Below are 16431 nucleotides of genomic sequence, written 5' to 3'. Positions count from 1 at the left end.
CTACACCCTGATTGCCATTCACATTGCCTTTATAGTAGAAAGAACAAAAAAAATAAAAATTGTGAAATATGTTCTGACAGAGACAGCTCAACTTGACAGAAGAGTTAAAACAGCTTGGGAAAAAAGCAAGCTAATGTTCATGTTTGCATTAGGTAAGAAACGGACCTGCTGCCAAACAATCCATTAGAAATGTGCTCATCTGTAGCAGTTCTCTGCTCGAGCAATTAAAACGTCACATGGTCATTATACAGCCAAGATAAATGGAAACACAAAGCGGACGTAGAGGAATGGTAACAATCATCTCAGGTTTAATGAGCTTCCATGGATTTCAGCAACACTGTACAAATTACTTGTATAGATCCACTTTGAAAAAGTAAGCTCAATGGCTCTGATTAAAGTCTTGGCCTTAAGCAATACGTGTATTTCTTGCAAGAACATTTCTTACTAATTGATAAAAAGGAAGATATTTGAATCTGCTTTGATTGATGGTAAAATTATCTTTACTATTCTTCAGTGCCAGTTGTATTAGCATTTGAATAGGTACTAGTTAAGGAAAATGGTTGTGTTGTAGGATAGCAGTTTAAGGCACACTGAACTTGAAAATGCAATTAATAAATAAATAAATAAACGGACTTACCCATTTCCAGTCCCCAAATCCAAGCAACAATTTTCTGTGTCTCACTAAAATTAACCATGCCTAGCCCACCATATATTATTTGTCTTGAAGATTTGAATGGCAGTTTATATTTCTGAAAAGTGGATTAGACTATTCAAACAAATCCAGCTACACATGTGAAAAGGATAAAAGCCAAGTGTCCAAACACCCAAAACTAAAGCACAGTAGTCATGCTTGACAATACACCTTCCCCCATTCTTTTCAAATATACAGCATACTTTATTTAGTAAATACTTAATTGCATGAACTTAACTGTACAGCTGTGACTGTTTGTGTAAACAGCTGTTCCAGAAATTAATTATCTGAAGACGGTGTGTCCAAATTTGGAAGCCTAGCGTATAAGATCATGTAATGGGAAGTAAATCACTTCAGCCCTCTAGTGTAAATCTCCACAAAACCTTTTCTGCCACAACAAATTTCCTGTTATAAGAAAACCATCCAAACTGGATACAGGGGAAATTACATTTCCTGTAATGGTAATATTATTCCTCTGTCTACTCTCTGTGCACCAATCAAAATTTCACACATAATGTAGCTTTTTTATCTTTTGCCTACTTTGAAAATGTCAGGAGAGTATAACTGCAATGCGTACATGAAGGGATATTTAACGCTGGGCTATATTTACTGTTGACACTGAATATTTTACAAGGATGACTGCTGTAACATTTATAGAGCTATCCATCTACTTATAGTTAGAAACAGACAATTTTCACACCGGAGATACATCTTTGTAGTCTTGAGAAATAAGATGACATGAAGCAGAGTAAGTCAGGCTTTTGTCAGACTGTCTCATTCCTTATTTCGGAGTGGCACGGTCCTGCACTGCAGTGACAGCCTACATCCTAAATGGCAATGCATTTAGAGCTTGCACAGGAGTCCAAATCCTCAAGGAATGGCATTCTGGTGTGTGTCCAAGATGCCTGACACAAAGGACCATCGTAATATATCTCTCTTTCTTGCATTCTTTCTTTCTTTCTTTCCCCACAGCGATATATTTCCAAAAAGAAGACCTGTCAGATGTCACTCAGGGTAAAAACGTTAAAAGAGAGTGTCCCTTGGAGTTGCTGGTCAATAAAACATGACACAGTGAGCTCTGCTGTCACCCGAGTTGCTTTGACCCACCTTGGACGATGAGATAGACCTGCGAGGTTTTGGGCTGTTGTTTGGTCTGTATGGAGCAGGTGTATGGGCCCTCGTCGTACACGTCCACCTTCTGTATGCGCAAGCTGTACTCCAGCTGCCCTTTTGTGACCAGGTCCACTCGAGGGTCCAGGGACCACTTGTCCTCCCCGGCGAAGATGATGTTGGAGCGGTTCAGCCAGGCTACTTTTGACACTTTGTCATCCACGTAGCACCTGTGTGGGAACGCAAACAGGGGAAACCGAGCATGAGATCACAGGGCTGCCGGGGTTCACCGGTCTCTCCGGATTTCGCTTGAAATTTAGCACGCGTTGCAAAAAGTGTCATATTTCGGCTCAGCATTTCTGTGTTGGGGATTTACGAGTATAGGCCTTGTCTTTGTGCACTCATTGTTAGTTGCTATGGATATCAGCTTAATGGGAAAACATTTTATGTAATGATATAAATTATATAGGAGAAAACTATTAGGTGTGTTTCTAATTTGCCAGAGGATGGCAATTAAATTCCCATTTTCTTTTGGTATTCTATTTGCCCGTATACAAATCCCAATTTCAGATTACACCTCATGCTCAATAAAAAAAAAACACAAACGAGTAATTTTATATTTTGGGAAATTACTTGTCTCTGACTTTCAATACTAGCTCCAGGTGTTCAATGTCGTAAACGGAACAGAATAAGTTGTCTACTGCACACTACGTCTGTGTCACTAAAACCGTGGAGAAGGATGTAGCTCCACAATGAGCCCCAAATGTTCTGTACACCCATGTAGCTCGCCGTTACTACTGTTTGTGTTTTACTCTCCGCCTTGAATGATTCAAGAGAGGAGAGAAGGGCGAATCCACGGAGAGCGCGCCGAACACAGAATAAAACATGGAAAGAGGACTGCACGCTGCAGACAGGGCGAGCTTAACAATAACCATTCAGAGGCGGAGAGGAGGAAAGTGAATTAAGACAGACTCTCAGATAGAGACTGCTCGACAGAGAGGGAAAGAGAGGAACAGGGGAGATCCAGTTAAGCTCTTGATTACTCCTGTTTCTGGTCCCTGGGTGTCTGCAGCGATTTTAAGTTACATTTGGTGCCCGTGGCCCCCAGCCCTTCAACACTTAAGTAGCTGTCTACTGTATTTCACTTCATTTGGCCTCAGAGCCAAAACTGTCACTAGGGCCTGAAACTGGCTTTAGAAGCAACGGCAGTGTCACTTTTGATCAAGTCTTTGGAGGGGCTTCAGCAATGCCCTTACTGAACGGTGCATTCTGATTGACAAAGGTTCCTTTCTACAACGAGTACCAACTTCCCCCATGTTCCAAGAGCCAGCTTTGGTCGGAACCAAGTGAGTCAAATACCATCAACATGAAATGTAATATTCAGCACTGCTATTATGCACCTTTAATTAAGTGAACCGGGGTAGGTGTTCATCCTTGAAGATGTCTGAAGCCTCAGCGTGCTTTAAATATACGCTCATATTCATCCTGCCAGAGCTACCTGTTTCAAGGTTGGCCTCCAAAATAGGGACCATTCAGACTCCGCATTCAGCAAATGAGTTTGTGCAGATCTCTTCGCTTTGCACGCCAACAGAAAGCAGTCAAGTGAAATTCACCGAGAAAAAACACCCTGAAATTTCCAAGGACTTCATAGGCTGCAAGTAATTTTTATCTAGTTGAATTAATGATTATAATTTTTTTGCTAATTGCTGAATCATTAGCCTACATCTAAGAAAGGTGAATCCAGTCCCTACGGACATGCATACCTGAAATGGCCTTTGGAAATGCAGCTGATTAAATCCAAATGCAGCTGATTAATTCCAAATGCAGCTGATTAAATCCAAATGCAGCTGATTAAATCAAAATGCAGCTGATTAAATCCAAATGCAGCTGATTCAATTCCTGAACACGGGGGTGAGACGAGGCTCCATCACAACGGCCAAACTTCGCTCCTCAACATGCAGTTATACAAATGTGTTCTGTCACCCCCAATCAGTACTCCGCTCTAATATTCAAATCTAGGGAGTATGGATTAATTTCTGGGTGAAAGATAATAAGATAAGTATGAAATGAACCGTGACCATAAGCAATCCTGACAGCAAACAGTTTGACATGTTTTGTGGGCAACCCTCAGGGATTCTGCCATCACTACAATCTCCTTCTTTTTATATTTGATACTGAACAGGAAAATATTCTTTGGCAGGCTTTTCTGGAAATAGCTCTGACATGTATAATAAATCCAAACCGTCAACCGCATTAGTACAGCACACTGAAATAAGAATGATGTCTTTTTGTGCTGTGGTCCACACACAAACCAAATAACATATTTTGTATGCCCTAGTTTCCCGACTCTACATTTCCAGTATTATTATTAATTCACTGATTGGACAACATAAATAAGCACTACTTTTAAAGGTCCCATATTGTATACATTTCCAGCATTTATCTTAAAATCACACAATGTATTATGGATATCAGGACCTAAGTACCTATCTATGTCCAGTTTTACATGTCCATTCTCCAGCACCTCTCATGAGCTTTACCAAGAACAGGCCGTTTTAGTGACTGTGTCTTTAAGGCTCATTAATATCAATGAACCTGTTCTGATTGGTTGGCTAGCTCCAATGGATTGAACGCTGTTAGTGCCGAGTGCTTGGTTTTGCTGAAGCGAATGAATGTATGGTCATGATGTCATACATTCACGGAAATCCAATGGCTTTCTTTATGCAAATTGTGTGGATTTATACAGGGACTGTGTGTTTTGATACTTTCAGAGTGTCTTCATAGCACCTTCAACTCCTTCATAATCCACACAGCAAGGGAAATGTAATTTTCCACAATATGAGACCTTTAAGTCCTTTGATCCTCATTTCCGGCAAATGTTGTGTCTTGTCTAATTTCACAGCTGCACATTACCCAAGCCTTTACCATGAATGCTATTTACACTCATTCAGGGGGGACACGCCGTCATTCAGGGCTAAGAATACACTGTTGTGGAATTGTTTCAGAGGCTTACTCTTTTTTTTACTGTCTTTGAATTTCATAAATCTCACAACAATGGAAGAAAGCTACTTCACCACACAGTTTTCACATTCAAACCATGAAAGAGCGCCTCCATCTCAGTCACAGCTTTCACCCCTGACCCCTCCACCACCCCCTAATGGGCTGTTTATTCTGGGGCAGGGGTCATCCCCGCCTGCTCCAGAGGAACTGCACTGTTTCTCACTCTGTATGTAACCTTTAATAAACAGCCATTACCTAACACTGCTTGCAACTGTGAATCGGAGGTTAAATGTGCGCAGGCTCTTGCATTTAATATACATATGAAAAGGGCCTGGGTCGGTAGCCAGCCTTCTGGGTCAGTTTGAGTGCAGAATAGAAAGAGAACACGAGCCCTCGCTTAACGCTTACTGATGAGCAGCAGGAGGTATCTCTCTGTAAAAGCCCAACCCAGGAACATAACTCTCTGATGGGGTATGCTGTACATCCTGAGAGACAGACACAGGGACACAGACACTCTTGCCTGTGTTCTGCCTCTGCTCTGTGAATCATAAACAGATCAGACAATCAGTTCCTGGGAGTATTTGTCTCTTTGGTACAAGACAGTTTTTGCGACTTGCAGTACTTATCAAAACTCCCGATTTCAATGACTGATCAGACGCCCTCCTTTAACCACAGAACATACGCCTTTATTTCCTTACAGGCCAAACTCCCTCCTTTAACCACTGAACATACTCCTTTCTTTCCTTACAGACCAAACGCCCTCCAATCATCAATGACCAAACTATTTCAGTAAAAAGAGTCCACATTTCTGACATACCCATCAAAAATATTAGAAACTACTGCCATGTACTGTATTACTTCTCTCTCCAAGAGTTTACAGTAGTGGATAATAACCAGCCACTTGCTGTGATTGTGCCCAACACCCTTTAGCTGTGACCATAATTATGACATACTATGAGCTCTCTTGTCTTATTGCTTTAGAATGTCAACTCATTTTGGTTCCATTGTAATATCTGAAACAACTGACTGATTAACTGAAATTGTCTAACAATCTCTAATTAAGGTAAGTGAACATAGCATTGCAGTACATCCATGGAGACCTTTTTTTATGTAACCAAACTGGACATATTTTTCTCAACATAATGCATGCTTTTGAAGCTGGCTTTTTTAATGTTGTAAATCCCGGTAGTTGCTTTGTTTCTATGTAAAATAAATCTTTGTTTATCCAGACCCAAGTGAAGAAAAATATATCCTTTGACAGAAGTGTTCCCAACAGTGTGTGTGAGAGGTGTCTCTGGTCAACCAAGTGACAGCAAGAAGGAGAAATAAGATAAAAAAGGAGAAAAACAGGCCAAGTTCCAGTCAAAGGTATGTCCATGACTAGAATAGAATAAGAGTTCACCAGACTTCTCTCTCTGAGCGACTGTGAACTTTACTTGTTGATAACTGTGCCCTGGAGCTAATTAGACTCTTAGATAGGCAGTGCTCAAAATGGCACTCTGAAAAGGAGACAAAAAGCAGAATGAGTTGAGGTCCCAATTCAGTGATCCTCTGATAAAAAACCACCTGACCACCTCGGCACGACTCAGAGATTTCAGAGAGAAGTGTGTGTTTATAAATAAGGCCAATCCCCATTCAACCCTTTTATCTCCAATCAGCAAAGCCCTGAAATGTGTGGGCCCCAGCAAAACCAAATGGGGGAGGTGCACTGAGACAATGAAGACTACCCACAATTCCCGGGCAAGGCCATGGCCGATTGTAGGTTGCCCTGTGAGACTTGGTCAGGATGAGCTTCCAGACTCAGCCCTAGGAAGACAGAACCTTTAAGAAAGCACAGGTGTATAGTGAAAATAAAGATTATTTTTTAGTTCCATCGCACTGATAACATTTTTATTCCAGGCAAATCCAACGGCTCTTTTCGCCACTATTTTCTTTTTGTTAAACAGCAGGACCAGCCCAGTGTACAAAGGCTTTAGACGTTAAAACTGTGTAATGATGAGTACAGCCATGCGATTCTTTTATGTACATGCCCATGTTGACTATTCACCCCTCTGATACTTTGATATCCTTCATATCTGGCAGGGAGCCAAACAGAAAACAGTCACAGAATATAATTGAAGCTCTCTGATCTGATCTCATTTACAGCTTCTGTCTGCTCACCACCCTGGCTTACTGGCATAGATGCTGGTCATTCTCTCCTAATGAGTGCAGATACATTAAATCACAGCCTTTGCATGAAGACTTGTACTTTTTCTGTATCTGTATCTGAATGGATTTGGTGTGTTGTGTTGCAGTGGCTTCCTATTTCAAAGCTCTTATTTTTGACAATGTCCTAAAAAACACAAGTCTGTTGAATTGTGGTCACAGTTCTGTCTTCTGTTGTCAGAAAACAAGAAACACCATGAAGTGAAGGTAACGAGCCATGCCCTGCGGTCAAATAAATTACAATTAAGAAACTGAACTGTAATTCACTGTAGTTAATTTCATGAATTTACTGAAATCAAATGGTACTGGTAGTGTAGGTGGTGGATTTCAAAAGCGACATTCAAAACTGTGGTCAGGAGCCAACTAATATTTCTCCTTACGGTATCTCTGAAAATGTAATGTGGGTGGAATGCAATTGTAGTTCTCCACAGCATTGGAAGGGTTCTTCCTTGCGTACACTGGGGGATTAACGCCTTGACTGTATTTCTTGTATCTCCAACTCCGCTAAACACAGAAGAGACTTTAATTATGAAAAACCATGAAAAAAAGGTGTTCCTCAGGCCGATATGTAGTTTCTGGGCAATCACAGGGAAATACAGGCAGGTCAAGGATTACTGGCACCCTTGATGCACAAAACATACTGTATTAATCATTAATATACATTTTATTTTGTGTAAAGTAGTGTGCTTTAAAACATATAATGAATCTGAATGAGAACACATCCACACCTGCCTCTGGAAGAGTGTTTCTCATCTGTCAGACATGTGTTTGGGGGAATTTTTCTTCTTTCCTGTTGGAGAATTCCTCCACTATTTACTTAGCCCCTATGGAAATACTGACATCACCAGTCCTCTCTTTCTTCTTAATGATGTTAATGAGGCTCAACTATGGTCCTCATGTTGACAAACCAACAACTATCCAATTGACTGACTGACTATGTATAAAAAGACTGTATACAATTCTGAACTATAAATCATATTCATTGTTTCATTTCAAATCAAAAGAGTCAAAAGAACAGAAATTCTACCACTGTCCAAATACGTATGGATGGAATTGTACGTGTTCATTTACAGTGCATATTTAGTTTCTGTTTGGTCAGTGTAATGAGAGTGCATTCTTCTGCTTCTCACCATGTAAGGCTGTGTGGAAGCGAGGGCAAACTGATCATTAGAATAATGATGCTGCAAGCCACCTTAGAAAAGGGGTTTATCTACTCCTCTTCACATTGCGAATGCACAAATAGGCTTTTCCTGTCAGATGAGCTTTAATCTACAGCCCACATTGGCCACAAACAGAGCCGTGCAGAAACTCCTTGCAGAAAATCCTTCTCAACATAACCACAGAAAGCCAATTTAAATGTGTTTTTCTTGTAATTCATGAATCTTTGATCAAAAGAACACTTGTGTAGTCCTTAGTTAAAAAGAAGGAAGCTATTTACAAACAACATTATTGTTAATTCTCATTAATGGCTGATCAAAACTATTTTAGAATTGAACAGTTACAATATGAAGTGCATTTTGTAACATAATTAACATTATAGATGTTGGACTTTGGCTGACTCGTTTGCATATGTGTGAATTGGTGTGAGTGTGAATAGGCTCTAACTCTAAAATTAAATACATCATGATTTAAATAACATCTCTAACGCAGTAACTTTTATGTGACTGCCTAATATTGAAGATCTGCTTTACAATCAGTGAGCAGATGTAACTAGGAATAACAACATTCACCAGTGAAATTCACATTATCTTGGTTCGTTTATTAAATATTTCAAAATAAATGCTCAAAACATGTTTACAGCATGAATGCAGCGTAGTATTTTTGTTTATATAGCGAACTTTAGATTATTTCTTCATTATTTAGATATTTATTTAGTTTTAGTGGGCTCTTTGAACGTATTATCATGCACGTTATAAGGTTAGGTATCGGGTAGAGATGCGTTTCTCTCAGATTGATAAAAGCAGTGCTTGGATCGGGCAGAGTCAGACGTGTCGGGGGAGATCAGGGTCATTCCAGCGGAAAGAAAGGCCCGGAAGGGGGCCCTTAGGTAGGGTGAGTGAGTGGGTCTCTCAGCGGCAGACTGCAGTAATGATGTGCCTTTTACCACAGCTAAGAAGAGAGGCCTGCAGAGCCTCCGCTCTTACTGAATAGAGCCTGTTCAGCTCCTGTAGTTCCACGGCAAACACGCCAGAAAACAAGTGGCAATAAAGGTTATGGCGGAACAACTGAGATGGATAGATAGCAGGTGGATGGATGGATGGATGGATAGATAGATAGATAGATGGACAATCGGACAGACATACAAACAGAGACAGATATGGGCATTTAGCATACACAATATAAAAGAAAACACAATGGTCGACACTGCAAACGCAGCACTAAGACAGCTGCCATTGTGTTCTCAGCCTGCTGTAAAATATCAGTAAAACGTATGATAAAGTACCAGTGTACCAATTGTTGCGATGTTTCCCTTTCCTTATTGTTCACATGCATTGCAATGTCGTTATTTCAGTGTACGGATGCAAAATTTTACCCTATGTGCTTATACAGCATTTACTGGGCAGGGGATTGTACAGTACTATGCAATATGGGTTAACATCGAATGCTGTGTAAACACTATTTACAGTAATGGGCAGGAATGGCACAGTATGCTGTTCATTAAATGCAGTGGGAGACTTTCAGTCCAAAGAGTAACTACACTTGCTGTACGGCTTGAAGCTGTACCACTGTAACCAGTAGCATGCTATAAGGAACCATCTTTATAGTGGCCTTAAGGACTGTATGGTATCAGTCCTAAAAAATGAGGTTAGATTCCTTCCTGTAGCCCCTAGGGCTGACATTTTATTCTTCTGTCCAGGAGAAAGGGCTATCGAGCCAGCCCCATGAAGCTCCCTCAGATGTTAAATCTTCAACCGATGATTTGTGGTGCAGCTATAAAAAAAAATAATAAAAAAAGGCCTGCTGGGCGATTCTCCACTGCCCATTCTTAACCAAGACATCCGGCCGACCAAGATCACAGCTCCGATGCCAGGCGTTACTCCTCGTCTCCCTCACACTAACACGCAGCGTCCTCAAAATGGCTGCCGATCCTCTGACTCAAAGCAGCTGCGTTATTGGTATTTCTGTCAGGGCCTCCTCGCTGTGGCCCGGCCTGACGGCTGTCTCTCCTGTCGCTGTGGCACAGGTCCGGCCTTGGGGAGGCCTGGTGTTGGAGCCTGGCCTGGGCAGGACTCTAATGAGGTACCAGACAGATGCCAAGGCTGACTGCTCCTCAGAGCAGAGGGCATACTGGGCTCTGCACACCCGGCTTCAGTTTGGGAGACCAATTACCTCTCAGTGTGGCAGAAGGAGCACAGCCACACTAATGCACATAAGTTATGGGCTTCCAGGTGAAAGGGCCATCTGCCTCACACACAGTATGGTAAGAGCTTCTGTTTTTAAACGTATTGTTTTCCGAACTGATTCATGTTAAAAGGGTTCTTTCAAGAAAAAAAAGAAAGCACACAATACCTAAGCAAGTGCTATTAACTCGATTTATATTCTTGGCTCAGAAATATTCTGTGTCTGCAGAGTTAAGTGGATATTGGGGTGGAGATCTGGGATTCTCCTGGTCGTACATCAGGAATTCGGCAACTACGGCGAGGGCATTACTCCTGGAAGATGTATGAAGCAATTCCCAGGAGAAGATATGGAGCCTGTCCATACCACTGTCTCAAATTCTCAGTCATGAATGTTTCCATCAATTACATAAATGGATCTGCTCGCACCGTCTACAGCGTAAAACAACTCTGAAAAAAACCCTGTGTCATGTCATGAAATTACTTATTGTGTCATGTGGCAAAATGCTGACATTTTCTATATATTCCAGGTACAACATAAGAAATAATATCACTGAGCAGTATATTTATATTCTTTCAAATAAACACTACCCATTTCAGAGTTGACACAGCCAACAGACTTTGCAGTACTTACATATTCCGATACTTCAAACTTAATTAAATTGGTTAATTACTTAGAAAATATAACTGTAACTTGAACTATACCATTCTGTGGAATTATAATCTTAGTGTAATGTTGCCAACAAAATATGTAGCCAAAGAGAATCTAGCCAACAGCACAACTAAAGTTCATCTAGGAAAAAAACTAACTTATTTCTAAACTAAGAGGACATACAGTGTTTCATTTGGCGGTTTGCTTCACCGGCCAGGAAATGCTCTTCTGCAAAACGGAAGTCCCAGAAAATCTGTCCTGGGACAGTCACAGATATCGGATGATTCTTTTCCCAGAGCAGTTGGTTTATTGCTAGCAGTCGGAATGTGAAGTGAATTTCACCAAATATTTCCCCCGAAAAATGACCCAGCTTTAATAAACTGATTCATTGTGATTCAAAAGTGAGGTGGAAAGCTACAGAACAATGGCTTCTCTCCTTTCAAGCATACTGTACTTGTGCATACTGTCTGATGCATGAAGAATACAATCCCCTCTACTATAAGTGTTATGGAAGATATTATAGCACAAAGATATTATACAGTCTGTCTGTCATTAAATAATGTGTGAGGATAGATACAGTATAACTGTCCAGGCACAGGTTCTGACAGCTAACATAATAACATAACTTACCATACTGTCCCTGAAAAAAATACATAGACATTTGTACACAGCAGTCACTCAGAGCATGCTTTCAATCAGCCCAACGCGTGGGCGAGATTACAGTGAAACCAGGACTGACACAAACCATGGAAATGACTGATAAAACTGCTTCTCTGGGTCAACCCTCACAATCCCTTTACATCCTCTATGGCTTCAGCTCTTTATGTGCAGAGATCACTGCATAACACAGACTATAACACACCATCGCTACAATACACTATAACACATAGACTAACACACCATCACCCACTATAATACACCAACACTATAATACACTATAGCACACCATCACCCACTATAACACACCATCACTATAATACACTATTCACATGAATAACATGTTACATTTGTAATACAGTTTCTCATGAAAACACAGATCTAATGAATACAGATATGTACAGGGTTATTAAAACCATGACGGTATCCCATCTTTGTAATGTCCAGGCACTGCAACACACTCTTACCACATGCCTGTCCTCCAGAACAAAATAAGTCAGTCTTTCTTTGTAACGGTATGCTGGCCCATGCTGTTTCAGGAGAAAACACATACACAAGAATGCACACAAGCACAAACACATACACACACACCCACCCACGTTCGCGCGCACACACATGCACACACAGGCGCACGCACACACACATACACACACACACATACATACATATAGCATTAATACAACTACAGGCAGAAGAAGGCTGGCTGGCACACACCAAGCAAAGGAAAGCAGCTAATTTCAACTGCAGTATATCCTAACATTATTAATAGAGCATTCAGTGGGTAATACAAAGCGGAGTCATTTGCATCATGCAAATGTGAGCTTAAACTAATCATAAAAACCTCTGAGCTCTGCGACCAACATATTTTCTCTGTGCATTTCTGCTGCCAGCAAATTTTTTCATCTATGAAAGACTGTTTTAAATGTCTCACTAACGGACTAAATAAAGTTCTCATGAAAGCCTCAACGTAAACAAGGATAAGTCACCTTCAGTCCAAAGAATGAAGTCCTTTCCTTTCACATTATATCGCTTGTTTGTAAAATATCTCAGGTGGTTATGGAATTAATGTTTTCCTGCGCCTCTTCCTAATCTCTAAGTCCAAACCTACCTCTCTCTATCGCTGCGATCATGGGTTTACACCACACTCAGCACACAGCATTCTTCATCTTTTAAGAGATCTAACCAGAGATACAGTGGCTGCAAACTGATGAAGCTTATTCTGTAGGCTCCAAAAATAGAGAAGATATGCGCTTCCCGGACATATCTGCAGCTCAGATCTGCTATAATGCAATCATGCGCTTTTGCACAAGTGTAGCATTGTAGTTTTGCTCATGATGCCAAATTAAAAGCCTTTAATATAAACACCGATGCAGCAACCCCCTACACTTGTACATGTAGAGTGAGCACCATAATTGTTGGGACAAAGACATTTGGTGATTTGGCTCCGAACTCCACAATTTTTATAATAATGTATAATCACCCCCCCCCCCCCGCCCCCCAGAGTTGTACAAGTGAAGGCCAAGGAAGCCATAATGAGGCTGAGAAATAAGAAAAACAGTCAGAGACATAGGCCAAATCTAAGGCTTACCGAAATGAACTGTTTGGAACATTAAGAAGAAAGAGAGCACTGTAGAGCTCAGTAATGATAAAGGGGATTGGTAGGCCAAGGAAGACCTCTACCGACCGATTCACAGGATAATGAAGAAAAACATGGAGCATCTTTACTTTGGAGCTTCTTTACAGTGACTTTACGACAGCACCATGAAAAATGGTACAGAGCAAAACAGTGCACTCCTTTGTAGCTCGTAACCTACAGAAATACATGGTCTGTCCAGAGTGTCTGAAAGCCTTGGGTGTATTGTAGCCCCAAGTTGGTACCCTGCTGGATGTTTTACAATAGGATGACTGCAGAATACAAAATTGGGCATGGGTGTATCAGATGACTGTTATCCTGGTGAGAGAGAGTAGCCAATTGTTCAAAAATGTGTAAAAAATATTTAGCTAACATTAAATATGCAAACCATCTGGTAGATAGCTAACTTCAATAGCAAGTGAAATGACCAAAACCATCACTTCATTAGCTAGCAACCAAACTACTAGCTACTGACAAAATGGATAATGAAAAAGGTTCCATTATTTTCTTTTAACTCTTAGAGCTAACATTTTTATTGTAGCTATGGCAGTCTGTAATGCTGCAATCCTGCTTCCCAAGGAAAATGGTGATGTGCATTCACAAAGAGGTTTGTGGAAAAGCAGGGGAGTGGTAGGGTGTGTTTCTCTGTGAACAGGGAATAGAAGTTTTCACAACATCATGACCACTGAGAAAGTTGCCAGTGCAGCTTTAAGTAGTTAGTTGTACATTACCATAAAACCTGCTGTGTACTCAAAGATGTCCATTAAATGAGAGAGAATCCCTTTTTCCAGTTTCCTGCTGCAGTATATATCGTGAATCTGGGACTCCGTATATCACAGCCTAATTGCAATCCAGCAGGACAGTATTCAAAATGGTAGTTACCCACATTCGTACCACCTACTGTAATACAACTGATTACAGCACTCAATTTGAAGTCTATAGCTTAAGTGGAGGATTTGCTACATTTGCATGATTTGTTTAAACAATGCTGTGATTTCTACATTAGAAGAATGTATTTTAGTCTACTATCCATGAACGGCCATAGAGGGAATGTGTAACTGAAGGTCCCACAGCAAATGGGTAAATCTTTTAAAAGCGTTGACAGTTTGAAATTTTTGTTAACCTGAAATAGTCTTGCATTTAGAAAGATTTTTATACTATTTCCCCACCAATTTCTGAGCTTAATCAATTATTAATCAAGGATTTTTTTAAATAATTCACCATTTTAACACTGTGGTGTTACTATTGCTTATGATCCCACATCAGAATTTCTGAAAACAATTAACCAGTTTGATGGGCCCTTCCCCTTTATAGTAGTGTACTGTAGTAATGGTTAAAAATCCTTTTGTTCTTCAAGGGCATCAATTTCAAGTATCATGAATATTAAAAGCTGAAGCTCTTTCCAAATAAATTAAAACTTTTTGAAATTTTTCAACTACATGCACATACAATTTACAGGGAAAATACCACATAATAACCCATGATTTTATCTTCAGACTATCTCATCTCTCACAATTGTGACACACAGTACAAAGAGCGAAGTAATTTCTTTTAGCAAACTGGTGGCTTAGAATGACACAGACTTGCAAAGATTGTTGCTTTACAATAGCTACCTATTCTAATCACGAAATTCCTCATCTGAGCTTATACTGGCTCTAGTTAGATTCCAATCTCTTTGTCCCAGTCAACAGCAGTCGCATGATAAAAATGACATGGACTGCACCAGTGGGACTGCAGAAGGATGTCTTCAGGGGGTGTGATGTCTTCTGACACTGGTTGCATGCATTATGCATGCTTATAAGTAGGTTTGATGAAAGACTGGCATGCAGGCATGTCTATACACCCACTCCCTGAATACGTATGTAAACATTTCTCATTATGAATATTTATTTACATTAGTCTGCTTCATCACACTATGACTGGCAGTTTAATTACAAATCCCAAGCTGCCAATATTGTACAATTTTTTTCCTGTAGCATCAGAAAATTGTGATGAGAAGTGCACACATTACAGTAAACCCCGCAGGGATATTACACAAAATTACAAAATAAAGAAAAATCCATTGGAGTGGATCGTTAAATGGATTTAATTTGGTTCTTTGCACCCTTTGTTTTTTCCACCTTACAATAATTTTTCCTTCCAGTAATTCCAGAAATAAAATTAACTGCATTGCAAGAACCTGTTGGAAAGAGCTGGCCACGTCAACCTAAGAACTGTTTGGCTCATAAAGTATCAAGGTTACATGCATGTTCGATTTTTTATTGGAGTAAATGGTTCAGGAAAAACCTTGATGCGAGGCAGTCAGTGATTTTGGATGATGGCAAACGCTTGTATAAAAGCCCCATATTATCAATGAACAACTATTATTAATGCTCTGCACAACAGTGCAGTATGTCCGGATGGACAGGGGTCGAGCGGAAGTGCAGGAGAGAAAGAGCACTTGTTCATGGAGCTGGGATTTGAGAGAACACTGTGGGGGTTTGGGAGCTTGGGGAATAATTGCTGATGAACAGCACAGACCACTTTCGGTGAGGAGTTCACGCCATGGGGTTCACGCCATGCCCCAAGCCCTCCAGAGTCCACTCCTTCCCCCTTACAGGTAACACTCACAGCCATCAAACCCTTCCACACCGAGAAAAATAACAACCTGAGAGCTTTTACTCCCGCCAAGAGCAGGCAGAAATGTTTTCAGTACATCAGAGGTTTCACAACTCCTGAACAGTGGTAATAATGGCTGAACCACAAGTTACAGTCATCAGTTCTGGAAGTAGAACACCTGATGTTAGCTGCAGGTGCAAGTGTTCCTTTCCAATGCATCCTAATGTTTAGAGCTGTCCGTGGCAGTACAACCCATACTTGTTACAACTGGCCTCAGGACCAAAGACTCTCAAGATTCCTCTCAAGAATTACTGTCTTAGCTGCAATACCAATGGTAATAGAAATCATACACTGCCCACCAATAAACATATATCTCTACCAAAACACATATCCCCAAAACAGTAAGATCTGTCTCACAGCTGAGTGCCATCTATATTCATAACATCTTACAAAATATAAATTAAGTACATTTTTTAATTGGAATATCCATTTCCCACTCATAATTTGGAGTGTCTGATGAACTATCATGTTGCTCATCCGCACTGCT

The 16431-nt window shown here is 40.5% G+C and overlaps 1 protein-coding gene across 3 annotated transcripts in view; it reads right to left on the bottom strand.

Moving 5' to 3' along the window:
* The window catches only part of lsamp (limbic system associated membrane protein), an 883637-nt gene that overhangs the window by 111639 nt on the left and 755567 nt on the right, over window positions 1-16431 (bottom strand). For all 3 annotated transcript variants that reach the window (XM_061216950.1, XM_061216949.1, XM_061216951.1), the window contains one exon: window positions 1799-2031. In XM_061216950.1, the coding sequence (XP_061072934.1) occupies window positions 1799-2031 (233 nt within the window). The remainder of the gene's footprint in view (window positions 1-1798; window positions 2032-16431) is intronic.

Source organism: Conger conger, chromosome 13 (assembly GCF_963514075.1).
Source record: "Conger conger chromosome 13, fConCon1.1, whole genome shotgun sequence".
Classification (NCBI taxonomy): domain Eukaryota; kingdom Metazoa; phylum Chordata; class Actinopteri; order Anguilliformes; family Congridae; genus Conger; species Conger conger.
Note: the sequence above shows the minus strand (reverse complement) of the source record. Positions and strands in the feature narration are given on the sequence as shown.